Source organism: Heterodontus francisci, chromosome 3 (assembly GCF_036365525.1).
Source record: "Heterodontus francisci isolate sHetFra1 chromosome 3, sHetFra1.hap1, whole genome shotgun sequence".
In the NCBI taxonomy this organism is placed as follows: domain Eukaryota; kingdom Metazoa; phylum Chordata; class Chondrichthyes; order Heterodontiformes; family Heterodontidae; genus Heterodontus; species Heterodontus francisci.
The window spans coordinates 13595798-13611831 of NC_090373.1; the positions used below are offsets into that span (position 1 = coordinate 13595798).

General features: G+C 44.8%; 1 protein-coding gene across 1 annotated transcript in view; it reads right to left on the bottom strand.

Moving 5' to 3' along the window:
- Positions 1-16034, bottom strand: part of adgrb3 (adhesion G protein-coupled receptor B3) — a 1095571-nt gene that overhangs the window by 323249 nt on the left and 756288 nt on the right. The window contains exons 13-14 of the mRNA XM_068020141.1: positions 10343-10489; positions 9843-9918 (exon numbers count right to left, since the gene is read on the bottom strand). Of these exons, the coding sequence (XP_067876242.1) occupies positions 9843-9918; positions 10343-10489 (223 nt within the window). The remainder of the gene's footprint in view (positions 1-9842; positions 9919-10342; positions 10490-16034) is intronic.

The window sequence follows — 16034 nt, forward strand, 5'->3', positions numbered from 1 at the left end:
CTGGCTCTCTAATCCATCATTTGGCCCAACCTCAAATGCCTTGTAAAGGCACTGATTAAGGACTTCATCTGGCCAAATAATGTAAACCTGCCCATAACATATTCTCAAACATGGTGCCACAACAACAAATCTTTAATCTATTAAAACTTCCCAAGGCACTTCACAGATGTGTAATCGGACAGAATTTGACAATGAGCCACGTAAAGAGAGATTAGGCCAGGTGAACAAAAGCTAGGTCAGTGAAGTAGGTTTTGAGGAGTGTCTTAAAGGAGGAAAGAGAGGTAGAGAGATGGAGAGGTTTAGAGAGGGAATTTCAGGGCTTAGAGCCTCAACAGCTTAAGGCACGGTCACCAATGGTGGAGTGATTAAATTCAGGGATGCTCAAGAGGCATAAAATTTGTTGGAGAAAAACCGCTGAGAAAAGTTAACACACAAAAATATTACCAGTAGATGATGCCTGCACAAAGCTCTTTGCTGTGGTTGACATTCTATCTCTTGGTTCCACTTTCATGAACTCAGAGGGTTCCCAAGCTCCATTCTCCTCTGCATTTGTTCCTTGTCCATAACAATAGGCTACTGCCCTCAGCATCCAACACTGTCCAATCTTTGACTGCTTCCACTTTACATTCTATTCCCTTCTGTATACATGCTCTCAGTGTTCACAAGCTTCATTTTTTTCTGTGCAAGGATTAAATTGCTACAACTCAATTTCCACCATGCCCTTTGCTCAGACATGGAAAACTTATTCCTTTCAATTTTCCAAAAGCACAATTTCTCCAACAATTAAGATGACTTACCTTTGAAGGTTTTTCCCCTAGTCCTTTGTCACCTAGCAATATTCTTGGCCTCATTATCCCCTCACATTTTAACTGGAACCTCCACAGCTCAATCACTATAGCTGCTTCCAATAAGCTCAGTTTTTCTCCCTCCTGTATCTAAATGTTTTGATCCAAACTTCTTGATGTACCCATCTCTTTTTTAACTTGACGTTGCTCTGCATTCTCAGCCTTGGTACCTCATCATCCTTCCAACCGTTTTTCAAAGCCCCATCCATTTATCGCTAAAGTGCTGTGGCCCTGTTTGGCAAGGTGCAGAGAAAACGTATCTTTTGCTCCAAGACTCAGTCTACAGCTGCACTGGCCTACCCCAACCTCAAAGTTCACGCTCTTTTTTTATTCGTTCATGGGATGTGGGTGTCGCTGGCTAAGCCAGCATTTATTGCCCACCCCTAATTGCCCTTGAGAAGGTGGTGGTGAGCTGCCTTCTTGAACCGCTGCAGTCCTTGGGGTGGAGGTACACCCACAGTGCTGTTAGGAAGGGAGTTCCAGGATTTTGACCCAGTGACAGTGAAGGAACGGCGATAGCGTTCCCAGTCAGGATGATGTGTGACTTGGAGGGGAACTTGCAGGTGGTGGTGTTCCCATGCATCTGCTGCCCTTGTCCTTCTAGGTGGAAGAGGTCGCAGGTTTGGAAGGTGCTGTCGAAGGAGCCTTGATGACTTGATGCAGTGCATCTTGTAGATGGTACACACTGCTGCCACTGTGCGTCGGTGGTGCAGGGAGTGTATGTTGAAAATGGTGGATGGGGTGCCAATCAAGTGGGCTGCTTTGTCCTGGATGCTGTCGAGCTTCTTGAGTGTCGTTGGAACTGCACCCATCCAGGCAAGTGGAGAGTATTCCATCACACTCCTGACTTGGGCCTTGTAGATGGTGGACGGGCTTTGGGGAGACAGGAGGTGAGTTACTTGCTGCAGAATTCCCAGCCTCTGACCTGCTCTTGTAGCGACAGCATTTATATAGCTGGTCCAGTTCAGTTGATGGTCAATGGTGACCCTGCAGGATAGTGGGGGATTCAACGATGGAAATGCCATTAAACGTCAAAGGGAGATGGTTAGATTCTCCCTTTTTTGAGATGGTCATTGCCTGGCACTCGTGTGGCGTGAATGTTACCTGCCACTTATTAGTTGTCCAGGTCTTGCTGCATATGGACATGGGCAGTTTCTATAACAATGCAAAGACAGGGGTGTGATGTTAAGCCTGGACAAGGTAACGATTGAAGCAGCTTCATGGCTTAGCAATAGCACTTTCAAATCTCCAGTCAGATGGTTGTGGGGTCAAGTCCCATTCCAGAGACTTGAGCACTAAATCTAGGTGAGCGCTCCAGTCTAGTGCTGAGGGGGTGCTGCACTATTGGAGCTGTCTCTCGGATGAAATGTTAAACCTAAGTCCCAAAGCCCTCTCAGCTGGAAATAAAAGATCCCACTGTTTCAAAGAAGAACAGGGGAGATATTCCTGATGCCAGTGCCCAATATTTGTCCCTACAATTAGTGTCACCAGACAGGCTGGCTGGTTATTTTTACATTGTTGTTTGTGGGATCTTGCTGTGTGAAAATTGGCTTTCCTACATTACAACTGCCTCTACAATTCATTGGCTATGAAATGTTTTAGAATGTCCTGCAGTTGTGAAAGTCTTTTTGTTAAAGCCAGATCTCCACGTTTATCACAGGAATGAAACTGTACTGCAGCCGCACCTCAACACTGCAACAATGCAAGAAGTGGGAAAGCTTCACAAACTGCCTTTCCTTCTTGCTGAACCCTCTTCTGGGCAGGATTGTCGCCTGGAGCTGTGTTTAATGTGCAGAAGCTGAAATGCAGAGGTGAGCTAGGTTGGTTGAGCAAGTAATTCCCATTAGGTCAACCAAATCACTGAGAATCAAATTCATAGATGCAATTACCTTAAGGTTGCATGCTGCTGCTATGGGGAGACAACGAGAAATGGTGCCCCTGCAAAAAGCAGATGAGGACTTCCTGGTAGCTTAGCTGCTAGGCCTGTGAGATCTGCCATCCACAGGCCCAGGATACAGGGGGTCGCCAGGGAAGGGTTGTCTGAATGTTTGCTGCTGTTCAAAGCCCAAATAGAGACCTGGATTACCTTGGAATGCTATCATATGGTGCCCACCAGTTTGCTCAAAGCTTTCTGTAACCAGTGGGCACTGCAGTATATTAACTGCCTTATGAGAAATGAGAATCAAAACATCATTTAACACTACATACACATTGTTCATTTGACATGGAAATGCCTTATGGAGCCTTCCTCTTGGGGAAGGGACTTGCCAGCTTCCTGGTACAATTGGGAACATGCTTAGCATCAATTCATCAACCCAGAATCAAAATGGAACCTGCTGTTGATTTCCAGCATGCTCAATTTTCAATGGATGGGGATGACTATGGCCAAGACTTTGGAGACTTAATGCAATGATAGTAAAACCATTAAAGGGGAGGAAAAAAGTGTTGGCCTTCTGAAATATTTGCTCACAATTTGGAAGAGCTTTGACCAGGAATTGCACTGTGTTGTAGAAATACAGAAAGTATTGGCTTCAACATGTGAAATTCCTCAGCTCACTGTTTTAACAAAGGCATTAATCTATGTAATATTGGGGAGATTCATTTGACTATGTTAATGTATCTGTTGCTAATGCCTCCGAGCACAGTATCAGTCCACTGGAGAGTTATTAGGAATTGGGGCAAGTGACATGATAGCATTGAAAATAGTTAAATTTTGGTTAATTAAGTTGGTAGGAAAGAGTGCTTAATGGTCTATCTCCACTTAAAATTCAATTAAAGAAGTTAAATTTATCATGTAAGTGCTGGTTTGTTTATTGCCGTATACTAAACGAAGCAGCTCCAAATTGCTGCAGGTTTCACTAATTAATCGGCAAGAAATATCTTAAAAATGCATGCAAGCACATGGAACAGCCAAAAAGCTTACACAAAGTTACACAAATCCCTGAAAGTTGCTACCCAGGTTAATAGGGCTGTTAAGAAGGCATATGGTGTGTTAGCTTTTATTAGTAGGGGGATCGAGTTTTGGAGCCACGAGGTCATGCTGCAGCTGTACAAAACTCTGGTGAGACCGCACCTGGAGTATTGCGTGCAGTTCTGGTCACCGCATTATAGGAAGGATGTGGAAGCTTTGGAAAGGGTGCAGAGGAGATTTACTAGGATGTTGCCTGGTATGGAGGGAAGGTCTTACGAGGAAAGGCTGAGGGACTTGAGGTTGTTTTCGTTGAACAGAAGGAGGAGGAGAGATGACTTAATAGAGACATATAAGATAATCAGAGGGTTAGATAGGGTGGATAGTGAGAGTCTTTTTCCTCGGATGGTGATGGCAAACACGAGGGGACATAGCTTTAAGTTGAGGGGTGATAGATATAGGACAGATGTCAGAGGTAGTTTCTTTACTCAGAGAGTAGTAGGGGCGTGGAACGCCCTGCCTGCAACAGTAGTGGACTCGCCAACTTTAAGGGCATTTAAGTGGTCATTGGATAGACATATGGATGAAAATGGAATAGTGTAGGTCAGATGGTTTCACAGGTCGGCGCAACATCGAGGGCTGAAGGGCCTGTACTGCGCTGTAATGTTCTTTAAAAAAAAGTCTCCTGAAAAACCATATGGTGATCAGAGTACTTATCTGAACCAATATTTAGTAAATTAAGTCTTTCTCTCAAGAATATTCAGCAGTTAGTGTACAGGCTTAAAATTAAATGTTCAGTGAAAGTATGACCTGAAGTTATTAGGATACCTTTTTCATTAATATCTCGGTCGGCACTACAACACTTTCATGAATAGACCTGATTGACTGGGATATCTACTAGCACAATATGGAGTAATTAAAGCACCTATTTTTTAAGCATGGCGTGCTGTAACTTGAGATTATTTAAGGTAACACTTCAAGAAAATGAAGAATTGACTTAGCTACCCATATAATACTGAGTAATGTGGAGACAATCTAAACATTATGGGGTAATTCAAGTTCATACCTAAACACAATCGGGTAATTCGAGTACCTAACTAATCAATATACGGTAATTATTCTAAAAACCCATCGGGTTTGCTAATTGGGGAAGGAAATCTGCCATCCTTTCCCAGTCTGGCCTCCATGTGATTCCACGCCCACAGTAATGTATTTGACTCTTAACTGCCCTTTGAAATGGCCTAGCAAGCCACTCAGCTGTATCAGTTGTATCATACCACTACAAAACAAACCTATAATAAGCATACAAACAGATGGACCACACGGCATTGACCTAGGCACCGGATATAGACACGACAAAAGCACACACTGCCCAGTCAACCATGTAAAGTCCTCCTCACAAACATCTGGGTACTTTTTGCAAAACTGGAGAGCTGTCCCAGAGAGATAGTCATACTCACCGAATCACACCTTACAGACAATGTCCCAGACTCCTCCATCACCATCCCTGGGTACATCCTGTCCCATTAGCAGACCCACCAGAGGTGGCAGCACAGTGGTATACAGTCAGGAGGGAATGGGCCTGGGAGTCCTCAACATTTACTTCGGACCCCATAAAGTCTCATGGCATCAGGTCAAACATGGACAAAGAAACCCCCTGTTAATTACCACCTACTGCCCTCCTTCAGCTGATGAACACCAACTTGGGAGAAGCACTGAGAGTAGCCATTGCAATGAATGTACTCTGGCTGGGAGACTCAATGTCCAACACCAAGAGTGGCTCGGTAGCACCACTACTGACTGAGCTGGCTAGGTTGTGAAGGATATATCTGCCAGACAAGGCCTGCGGCAGGTGGTGAGAGAACTAAGAGGGAAAAACCTGCTTGACCTCATCCTCCCGATCTACCTGCTGCAGATATATCTGTCCATGACAGTATTGGTCGGAGTGACCACTGCACAGTCCTTGTGAAGTCCCGTATTGAGGATACCCTCCATTGTTGTGTGGTACTACCACCATGATAAAAGGGATAGATTTTGAACAGATCTAGCAACTCAAAACTGGGCATCCATGAGGCGCTGTGGGCCATCAGCAGCAGCAGAATTGTACTCAACCACAATCTGTAACCTCATGGCCCGGCATATCCCCACTCCACCATTACCATCAAGCTAGGGGACCAACCCTGGTTCAATGAAGAATGCAGGCGGGCATGCCAGGAGCAGCACCAGGCACACCTAAAAATGTGATATCAGCCTGGTGATGCTATAACACAGGACTACATGCATGCTAATCAGTGGAAGCAGCATGCAATAGACAGAGCAAAGCAATCCCAAAACCAATGGATCAGGTCAAAGCTCTGCAGTCCTGCCATATCCAGTTGTGAATACTGGTGGACAATTAAACAACTAACAGGAGGAGGTTACTTCACGAACATTCCCATGATCAACGATGGGGGAGCCCAGCAGATTAATGCAAAAGACAAGGCTGAAGCATTTGCAACCATCTTCAGCCAGAAGTGCCAAGTGAATGATCCATTTCGGCTTCCTCCTGAGATCTCCAGCATCATTGGTGCCGATCCTGCAGCCAATCTGATTCACTCCACATGATATCAAGGAACGACTGAAGGAACTGGATACTGCAAAGGCTATGGGCCCTCGGTTAATGAAGACTTGTGCTCCAGAACTAGTTGCACCCCTAGCCAAGCTGTTCCAGTACAGCTACAACACTAGCATCTAACCAACAAAGTGGAAAATTGCCCAGGTATATCCAGCCCACAAAAAGCAGGACAAATCTAATCCGACCAATTACCATCCCTTCAGTCTCCCCTCGATCATCAGCAAAGTGATGGAAGGTGTCATTGACAGTGCTATCAAGTGGCACGATCTCACCAATAACCTGTTCAGTTTGGGTTCCACCAGGGCCACCCAACCTGCTGGGGAGGCGTTAAATTCAGCCCCTCATTACAGCATTGATCTAAATGTGGACAAAAGAGTTGAATTCAAAAGATGAGGTGAGAGCGCCTTCCCTTGCCATCAAGCCAGCATTTGACCGAGTGTGTCTGAGTGTGAAGTCAAATGGAATCAGAGGGAAAACTTACCACTTGTTGAACTCATACCGAGCACAAAGGAAGATGGTTGTGGTTGTTGAAGGCCAACCACCTCAGTCGCGGGAAATCACTGCAGGAGTTACTCAGGTGGAACCATCTTCAGCTGCTTCATTAATGACATTCCCTCCATCATAAGGTCAGAGGTGGGAATGCTCGCTGATGATTGCACAATGTTCAGCACCATTTGCAACTCATCAGATACTGAAACAGCCTGTGTCCAGATGCAACAAGACCTGGACAACACTCAGGCTTGGGCTGATAATTGGCAAGTCACATTTTTTTAAAATTTATTCATTCATGGGATATGGGCTTTGCTGGCAAGGCCAGCATTTGTTGCCCATCCCTAATTACCCTTGACAACTGAGTGGCTTGCTAGGCCATTTTTTAAAATTCATTGTTGGGATGTGGGCATCGCTGGCTAGGATAGCATGTATTGCCCATCTCTAATTGACTTGCGAAGGTGGTGGTGAGCTGCCTTCTTGAACCGCTGAAGTCCATGTGAGGTAGGTACACCCACAGTGCTGTTAGGAAGGGAGTTCTGTGTGTCGGTGGTGGAGGGAGTGAATGTTTGCGGATGGGATGTCAATCAAGCGGGTGCTTTGTCCTGGAGGGCAGAGGGCAGTCAAGCATCAACCACGTTGCTGCGGGTCTGGAGTCACATGTAGGCCAGACCAGGTAAGGACAGCAGATTTCCTTCCCTAAAGGGCATTAGTGAACCGGATGGGTTTTTATGACAATCGATGATGGTGCCACGAAACTATTACTGAGACTAGCTTTCAACTCCAGATTTTTATTAATTAATTGAATTTAAATTCCACCAGCTGCCGTGGTGGGATTTGAAACTATGCCTCCTGGGCATTATCCCTAGGCCTCTGGATTACTCATTCAGTGACATTATCACTACAACATCATCTCCCCTTTTTGCATCACACAAGTACCAGGCAATGACCATCTCCAACAAGAGAGAATCTAACCATCTCCCCTTGACATTCAACAGCATTACCATCACTGAATCCCCCACTATCAACATCCTGGAGGTTACCATTGACTAGAAATTTAACTGGACCAGCCACATAAATACTGTGGTTATAGGGCAGGTCTGAGGCTGGGAACTCTGAGGCGAATAACTCACCTTCTGACTCCCTGATGCCTGTCACCATCTACAAGGCACAAGTCAGGAGTGTGATGGAATACTCTCCACTTGCCTGGATGGGTGCAGTTCCAGCAACACTCAAGAAGCTCGACACCATCCAGGACAAAGCAGCTCGCTTGACTGGCACCCCATCCACCACCTTCAACATTCACTCCCTCCACCACAAACGCACAGTGGCAGCAGTGTGTACCATCTACAAGATGCACTGTAGCAAGTCACCAAGGCTCCTTCGGCAGCACCTTCCAAACCCGCGACCTCTTCCACCTAGAAGGACAAGGGCAGTAGATGCATGGGAACATCACCACCTGCAAGTTCTTATCCAAGTCACACACCATCCTGACTTGGAAATATATCGCCGTTCCTTCAAAGTCGTTGGGTCAAAATCCTGGAACTCTCTTCCTAACAGCACTGTGGGTGTACCTACACTCCAAGGACTGCAATGGTTCAAGAAGGCAGCTCACCACCACCTTCTCAGGGGCAATTAGGGGTGGGCAATAAATGCTGGCCTGGTCAGTGACGCCCACATCCTGTGAATGAATAAATGATTAGAGCTCCTACCTAAATAAATTGGAGTAATTAGAGCCCCTACCTAAACATAATCAAGTAATTAGAGGACCTACCTAAACAATATCAAATAAAAAGATCTATCTGAAATATACTGATTAGGGAGGTTTTGTGAATGTTATTCAAGGATGAGTGTCCCACAGTTATAGTAATTTGCATCCAGCCAAGCATGGATGTATGCTGTATTTGTAGCAATCTAATTCTTGTATACTGGCCTCAGGCTATGTATAGCCTGAGGGCGGCACAGTGGCGCAGTGGTTAGCACCGCAGCCTCACAGCTCCAGCGACCCGGGTTCGATTCTGGGTACTGCCTGTGTGGAGTTTGCAAGTTCTCCCTGTGTCTGCGTGGGTTTCCTCCGGGTGCTCCGGTTTCCTCCCACATGCCAAAGACTTGCAGGTTGATAGGTAAATTGGCCAGTAGCAATTGCCCCTAGTATAGGTAGGTGGTAGGGAAATATAGGGACAGGTGGGGATGTGGTAGGAATATGGAATTAGTGTAGGATTAGTATAAATGGGTGGTTAATGGTCGGCACAGACTCGGTGGGCCGAAGGGCCTGTTTCAGTGCTGTATCTCTAAACTAAAATTAAACTAAACATAACTGCTTATCACTGTAATACTTTCTGCAGATTATTCCAGAGTGCTTTATTGGGAGGGTTCTGTTATGAATGGATGACGAATCAAGAAGCCTTGGTGACTTGCTACAGTGCAAGGAAAGCACTGCAAAAGAAAAATCATCAGAACCGAGGTAACTACAAACTACAAATTAAATAGGTCACTGTGTAAAAGGACAGATTTGCATTTATATAGTGCCTCATGAGATCTCTGAAAAGTGTTTGAAAGCACTTTGCACAAAAAGAAACTTTTTGAATTATCGTCACTTTTGTGACATCGGCAAACACTCAGCCAATCAATGCACAGCAAGATTCCCCAAACACCCCAAAATGAATGAGCAGCTCATCCATTTTGTTTCTTTTCTTGTTGGGGCAGGTTGAGAAACAACGCTGGGGAACTCTCAGCTTCCCTATCGAGTAGCGCAATTGTTTAGCGTCCCAGTTTTACTCATTCGAAGCATTGCAGTGAAGAAACGACAGCAGAATTCATTTAAACATTCTTTTTTAAAGGGCATCCGTTCTCTTTTTGCTTGCAATTAGAGAAACAACAGGTGACATTTTTGCCAAGTTTCCAGGCTTGAAAAAAGCCAGCAAAATGAAAGCTTAGGAAAATAAGTACAGCTCAGATTGGTAAACAGGTACAATCTCAGTCTTACCTTGGCGAGGGCAAAATAAGTCCCAAATTTTTGTAGAATATTGTGCCAAGTACAAAAACAGCAGATTCGTCCAATTCTGAAAAAAAAATCAAACAAATCATAGAATCGTATAGTACAGAAAGAGATCATTCGGCCCATCTTGCCTGTGCTGGTCTCGCACCCCTGCTCTTTCCCCACAGCCCTGTAAACGTTTCCCCTTCAAGGGTCCGTACATTTCCCTTTTGAATATATTTTCAAAAGTCACCCGAATCGTTACATATCATTTCATGTTAGAGAGGTGAATTTCTGCCGGGCTGCCATACCTTTGTCAGAAAGGGTGACAGAAATTCTGGGAAAATGACACAGAAACAACGCAGACAATTGAGAGAACACTGGCAGAACTTCAGCTCCCCCGTCAATGTGTTTCACTTTACAAAGATCACCTTTCCTTATTCAGTGTGCTACTCATTATAAGAACATGGAAAAAACCCCATAAATGTTTCCAGAAATGATGACTTCACCTGGTGACGCAGGCATGAATATATTTTTTGGAATAATAATTTTGTCTTCAGAGTTTCTCGCCCAGTCGACCATTCCCTTTCTTCCTTTCATGGGGAAGTTGATATCGGTCAGAACGGATGCTGCAGGCAGCTTGTGAATGCTGGCCACTGATAAGAAACCACAAGTAGATTTGATTTGCAGCAAATTATACATCCAGCTTGCAGACACAATTTTAACCCAAATCGGCAGATGGTAATTGCTCAGCCTCAACATATTTTTTCCAAGTTCTTTGAATATTAACCTGCTGATTATCAAATAATTACTTACATTGCTATCTGTCAACTAGGCAGAATGATGGGATGATGCAATAACTGACTCTTAGTGAATTGCCGGACCTGTCTTTAGTTGCCTGGGCCCCAAGGATTTTGATAGGGTAAATAAGGAGAAACTGCTTCGAGTTGCAGAAGGGTCAGTGACAAGAGGACACAGATTTAACGTAAATGAGCAAAAGAACCAGAGGGGAAATGAGGAAACATTCTTTTGCGCAGCTGTTCATATGATATGGAATGCACTGCCTAAAAGGATAGTGGAAGCAGATTCAAAAGTAACTTTACAAAGTTAATTGGATGAATATTCAAATGGGGAGAAAATGCAGGGCTACGGGGAAAGAGCAGGGAGTGGAACTCATTGGATAGCTCTTTCAAAAAGCCAGCACAGGCAGGATGGGCCAAATGGTCTCCTTCTCTGCTCGATCATTCTATTATTCTAAGCTCTGGAAACCCCTCCTTAAACCACTCGGCCACTTTGTCCTCCTTTAAGAGGCTCCTAAAAATCTACTTCTTTGACCTTTTGGTCACCTGTCCTAATATTGTGGCTTGGTGTCAAATGTTGTTTGATAATTACTCCTGTGAAGGTTCTGGGGGTATTTAACTCATTAAAGGCAGGATATAAATACAAATTGTTGTAGTATGTATGTGTAGGTGAGAGGAGAGGGGGAGGTGGGTGCAGATTAAGAGAGGGTGTATGATTAGTCACCGAAAAGAACATTATCCGAGCAAAACTGGATGGAGATGAATTTGAGCCTGTTTTTGGGCCCAAAATAGGTGACACAATGCAAGCTCCACCAGAAGCTGCAGGCCACGGGCTCATCCAAAATTGAGCATTGCGTCTCATTTTAATAAAAGATGTGAAGCTCGTGTCATGAGCATTTTCCCAACCTCATGGATCAAAAGTGGGCCTGCTGCCTCACTTGCCTGGCCTTCAGGCAAGCCCTGAGGACCGATGGGGGGTGGGGGGGGGGGGGGGGGGGGGATGATGGGGGAGAAGGGTTAGGGGACAGCGGGGTGGTGGAATTCCCTGGGAGAGGGTGGGGGTGTTGTGGCAGCAGGGGGAGGGGTGTTTAGGGTGGAGGAAAACACGTGGGGGGTTTAGCAGGACGATTACGGGCTGGTAGCCTCCCCCAGTGGTGCTGTGAATCCAGCAGACTGCACTGGTCCTGTTTTTTGGTGACGCCACTGAAGAACTGGAGAAACTAGTCCCACTAGTCTCTCCACAAATTTTGCAGGAGGGCTATGTTATGACCAGGTGAGAAAGGGGTCTAGGGTTTCCTCTCAGCCTTCACCTGGTCTTACCGTAACAGGGTTTTATTTTAAACACACCGTTTTTGTAGTCCCCCTTAGTGAATCCTTGTTCACTGCTTTCCAATTATAAGGCAAAGAAACAGCCAAACAGGTTTTCTTAGGTTTAAAGAAAAAAGGTTGAACTTTATTAAAATTAAACTCTATTTCGGTTAACATCTATGGATACATGACACACCCACGCTAGCATGCATACGCGATAAACACACATGCAGATAGAGACAGAAAAGAGCAGAAGAAATAAAGTGGAAAAGTTTGAAGCAATATCTGAAGATGCTTTTGGTCACAGTTCTTTGAGATTGCTGTAGAGTCCTTGATTGTTGGTAGATCTTGCTTTTCGTTGGGGCTCAGCATTCTTCTTAAACCTTGTTCGATGTAGGACACTTTTCTCTCTTGAGGTTCATGTATCCTCAGTGGGTCCGGAGGCTTGTGAGAAAGAGATGGGAGCAGACTGGAGAGGCTGTGGCGAGCCAGCTAGGAGAGGTCTTCTCAGTCCGGGGGCTAACAGTCTCTCTTCTCAAACTGTCTGTACAATTCAAAAAAACTCAGGTTGCCCAGCAGGTTAGTCATGTGACCAGTTGGTTGACCATGTCTGTTTGTGGATTCGGCCATCTTAGCTGTCATCCTGGAATGTGAGCTTCCACACCTTCAATGTCTGGTGATCAAGTCCATTGTGGGTTAAATGTGTCAGGGAATGGTCCTTTGTCTCCACAAGCACTATCTGTTTTCCGGCCATGGCTGATCTGTTTAACAAACCATTTCCTCACTCCAGCAATAGTTTAAAATCAATGTTCATTTGACAAAATTAATATGCCTCATTCTTGGCAGGTGGGGGTCTGCATGACAGCTATAAAACATGCGCAAGAGCTTACTTTGAATTATTAAATTGATTCAAACTTGATTTCCGGGATGACCACAAACAGGGAGGTCAAGCCCTTGTGCCCAGAAATTGGTATACACCTGTAAACCAGCAAAACACACACCAATTTCTATCCCTTCTTCCAAGTCTGAGGTTTAGTTTGCTTTCTTTCTGTATATTGTCTGGAGTCCAATGACTATTTAATCTCTTGAAACTCTATCTAAAGAGGCTGAAATCCCGCTTTCAATGAAATCTCAGAAATTCCCTGTGATTCCTGATCCCACTAATAAAATCCTATTCTCAGAAGTGGCACAGTTTAAATCTGCACATTCTCACAATTTCATTTACAGCTCTTTCATAACAGAGGAAAATAGATATTCTCAAAATTTTCATTTGAAAGGGCATCTTGGGCCCTGTGATTCTACGCAATGCCAATGTTGATTTATTGACATTAAACCCCGTATGAACTGGAACTGTTGAATTTGCATGAAATATGCAGTTATGAGGAGCAATGCCAAGCCTCAGTAATGAAAACTAGACTTGTAGCATCGACTAAACTGAGAATGCAAAGCTCTGCTTTTTGCCAAAGAATTATTCAGTAGGAACAGTCTTTGTAACTGGGTCAGGAGCAGGAGAAGGACCCTGGAGAATATGCGTCTGAATAGCAACTGAAAAGTCCAGAACCTGGTCAGATGAGAATAGCCAGAGTAATAAATTAGCCTGCTAGTGGAAGATACAGGACCATCTTAAAAACAGCTGAAGAGATTTTGACCAACAGATTGGTTCATACCACCTTGCTGGCATGAATTGTGCATGGACCACAATCATTGAGCCCAAACAGGCAGGCTCAAGGCACACCCAAGACTGGGCGCTTGAGCTCATTTAGTGATCTGTAGATGCATGGTGAATGTCCTGAGGAAGCTCACTGGTGAATTGGCGCTGGATTTAGGGCTCCTTCAGATAGTTCCTGGGAGCGGGGAAGGGGATCGTGAGATTGGGGAGTGTGATCAGGATGGTGAGGGGCAGTGGAGAGGCGCAGAGTTGATCAGTAGCCAAATAGGAGTCTCCAACTGCCCTCAGCATCCTGTTCCTCCTGGCTCCACATTCAGATTAATATTTCTGATCACAGACTTACCTTTTGGTGGAGCCTCCCATAGTACCTTCAAGGACACATGGAAACCATGCTTCCCTGAATCCCGATGGCCTGAATACTGGTGTCGGGCATGGGCTTGGGGCATCTCTTTTTCTGCCTCTACCAATATGGCGGGGGCTACACCTCCAGCATGGATTATTTGCGTGCATGCCACATTGACCACCTGTTTTAAGCCTGTTAAGTGGGCATGGTGTCAAACAGTTTCTGGCTTTTTGACTTTGAAATAGGATTAGTTGAGATGCAAAGCTGGCATTATGTAGAAGCAGATTGAATCCAACGCTGGCAGCAGTACGAGGAAGAACAACCAGACTGATCCCAATTGTCAGACGGCTGTGTCATGAGGAAAGACAGGAGAGACTTTGGCCTTTCAGACTGGAAAGGATGTGTCTGATAGGTGATATTATGGAGGTATATACAGTAAACTGGTACAGCAACTCAAGAATACTACTTAGAATTAAACTGTGAGAGTAGGACAAAGGGAATACAGGTTCAAACCAATAACAGCAACTTCAGGACTCCCGGCCGGACTGCTGGAAATGAAAAGTCTGGATAGATAGAAGAAACAACAGATGGAGCACTGGGGCTAGTGTAGGATTGTTCTGGATGTTTGAATTAAGGTGGGCTTCGTGGCCTTCCTCACCCAGCCCCTTCCCCAATGACCAGGCCAATCTGAACTCTCTCCCAGCTGAACGTCCCTTTAGACCCAGCGGTGGATTTCTCCCGCCAACATTCTGCTCCCTCGCGCTGACTAGCTCCCGTTTCTTGCCAGTTTAGGGTGACAACCTGACTTGGCCTGTGCCGATGAGGTTCTGGAGTTAAAATCTCCTGGGCCTCATGCTGCTGGAATTGGAATGGCTTGCTGCCCACCTTGGCTTCTCCACACCCCACCCCCACACACGACTGCAGCCCTGAGTTAAAATCAGGGCCTATGATGTTATATAAAGGCAAGTTTTTAAAAGTTTGATAGGGCTCACTCCATTTCCAACGCAGCTCAAGCAGAGAACATTGCTCACGATTTATGTAAAGTAACACCATGAGTGTGTTCAGGGGCACCAGCTCCAGTAGTGAATTCACAATAGTGTCAGTAATGTGACTCTGTCTGAATTGGTCAATAACTCTGGTGCAGACAGAGATGGAAAAGGAGAGAAGAAAAAAAATGGGAAGGGAAAGCAAGATTGCGAATTGTTCTTGCAGGAACTTGGGCCTTAAATTGTATCAGCACTGCGCTAGCTAATTTATCTGACAATGTTGACCAATGTTTATAGAGAAAGTCGATACACCTTGTGCACTTTTACAGGAAAGGGAAATTTGACAGTCCTGATTGATGGGTGAGACTGTAATGTCAGGCCTTTTTGCCTGATTGATCCATCCTCAATGACTTGATCGAGGGGCAGATGGAATTCTACGATTGTTGTTAATCAGACCTCCCTTAATGTGCCCAAGTCTTGTAGCTGTGCATGGAAAGCTCCCAGTTGTCACTGTACTTGATTAATACAGCCCCTGTCAGAATGGAAAGTGGATGACTTACTCAATTATTTTACTGAAAACACTCCCCTCTGCCTTCTGGTACTTAAATCCTTTACCAGAGCAAAAAATCTTTTCCGAATCTTGAAAACCTCAATTAGATCACCTCCAAGTTTCCTCTTCTTCAAGGGAAATAGGAACAATTTCTTTAAACCTTCCCTATATGGGGTCTGACCTAATGTGACAACCTTACAACTGCTTTCAGTTTGTACTCTGTCCCTCTGAAGTTGAAACCCATTATGATATTTATCTCTTCCTAAGCACAATGCCTCTGGTCTCATTGAATTACCCATTATAACTGCCCATCCTTCCCACTCACTTTCCAGGCCAGCCCATTATACCACACTTTAATTTAACACATACACCCTCCTCTGATTCCGTGCTCCTACGTTTACTATTTCACACTTAGTAAGATTAAATTACAGCCCTCAATGTTGGCTCGGATGCCCAAAATGTCAAAATCCTTTCCAGTCTGCTTACATTCTTTCTCATCATAATTCCATTTTGGTGCACACTTGGGAAATGTAATTATCTTTTTT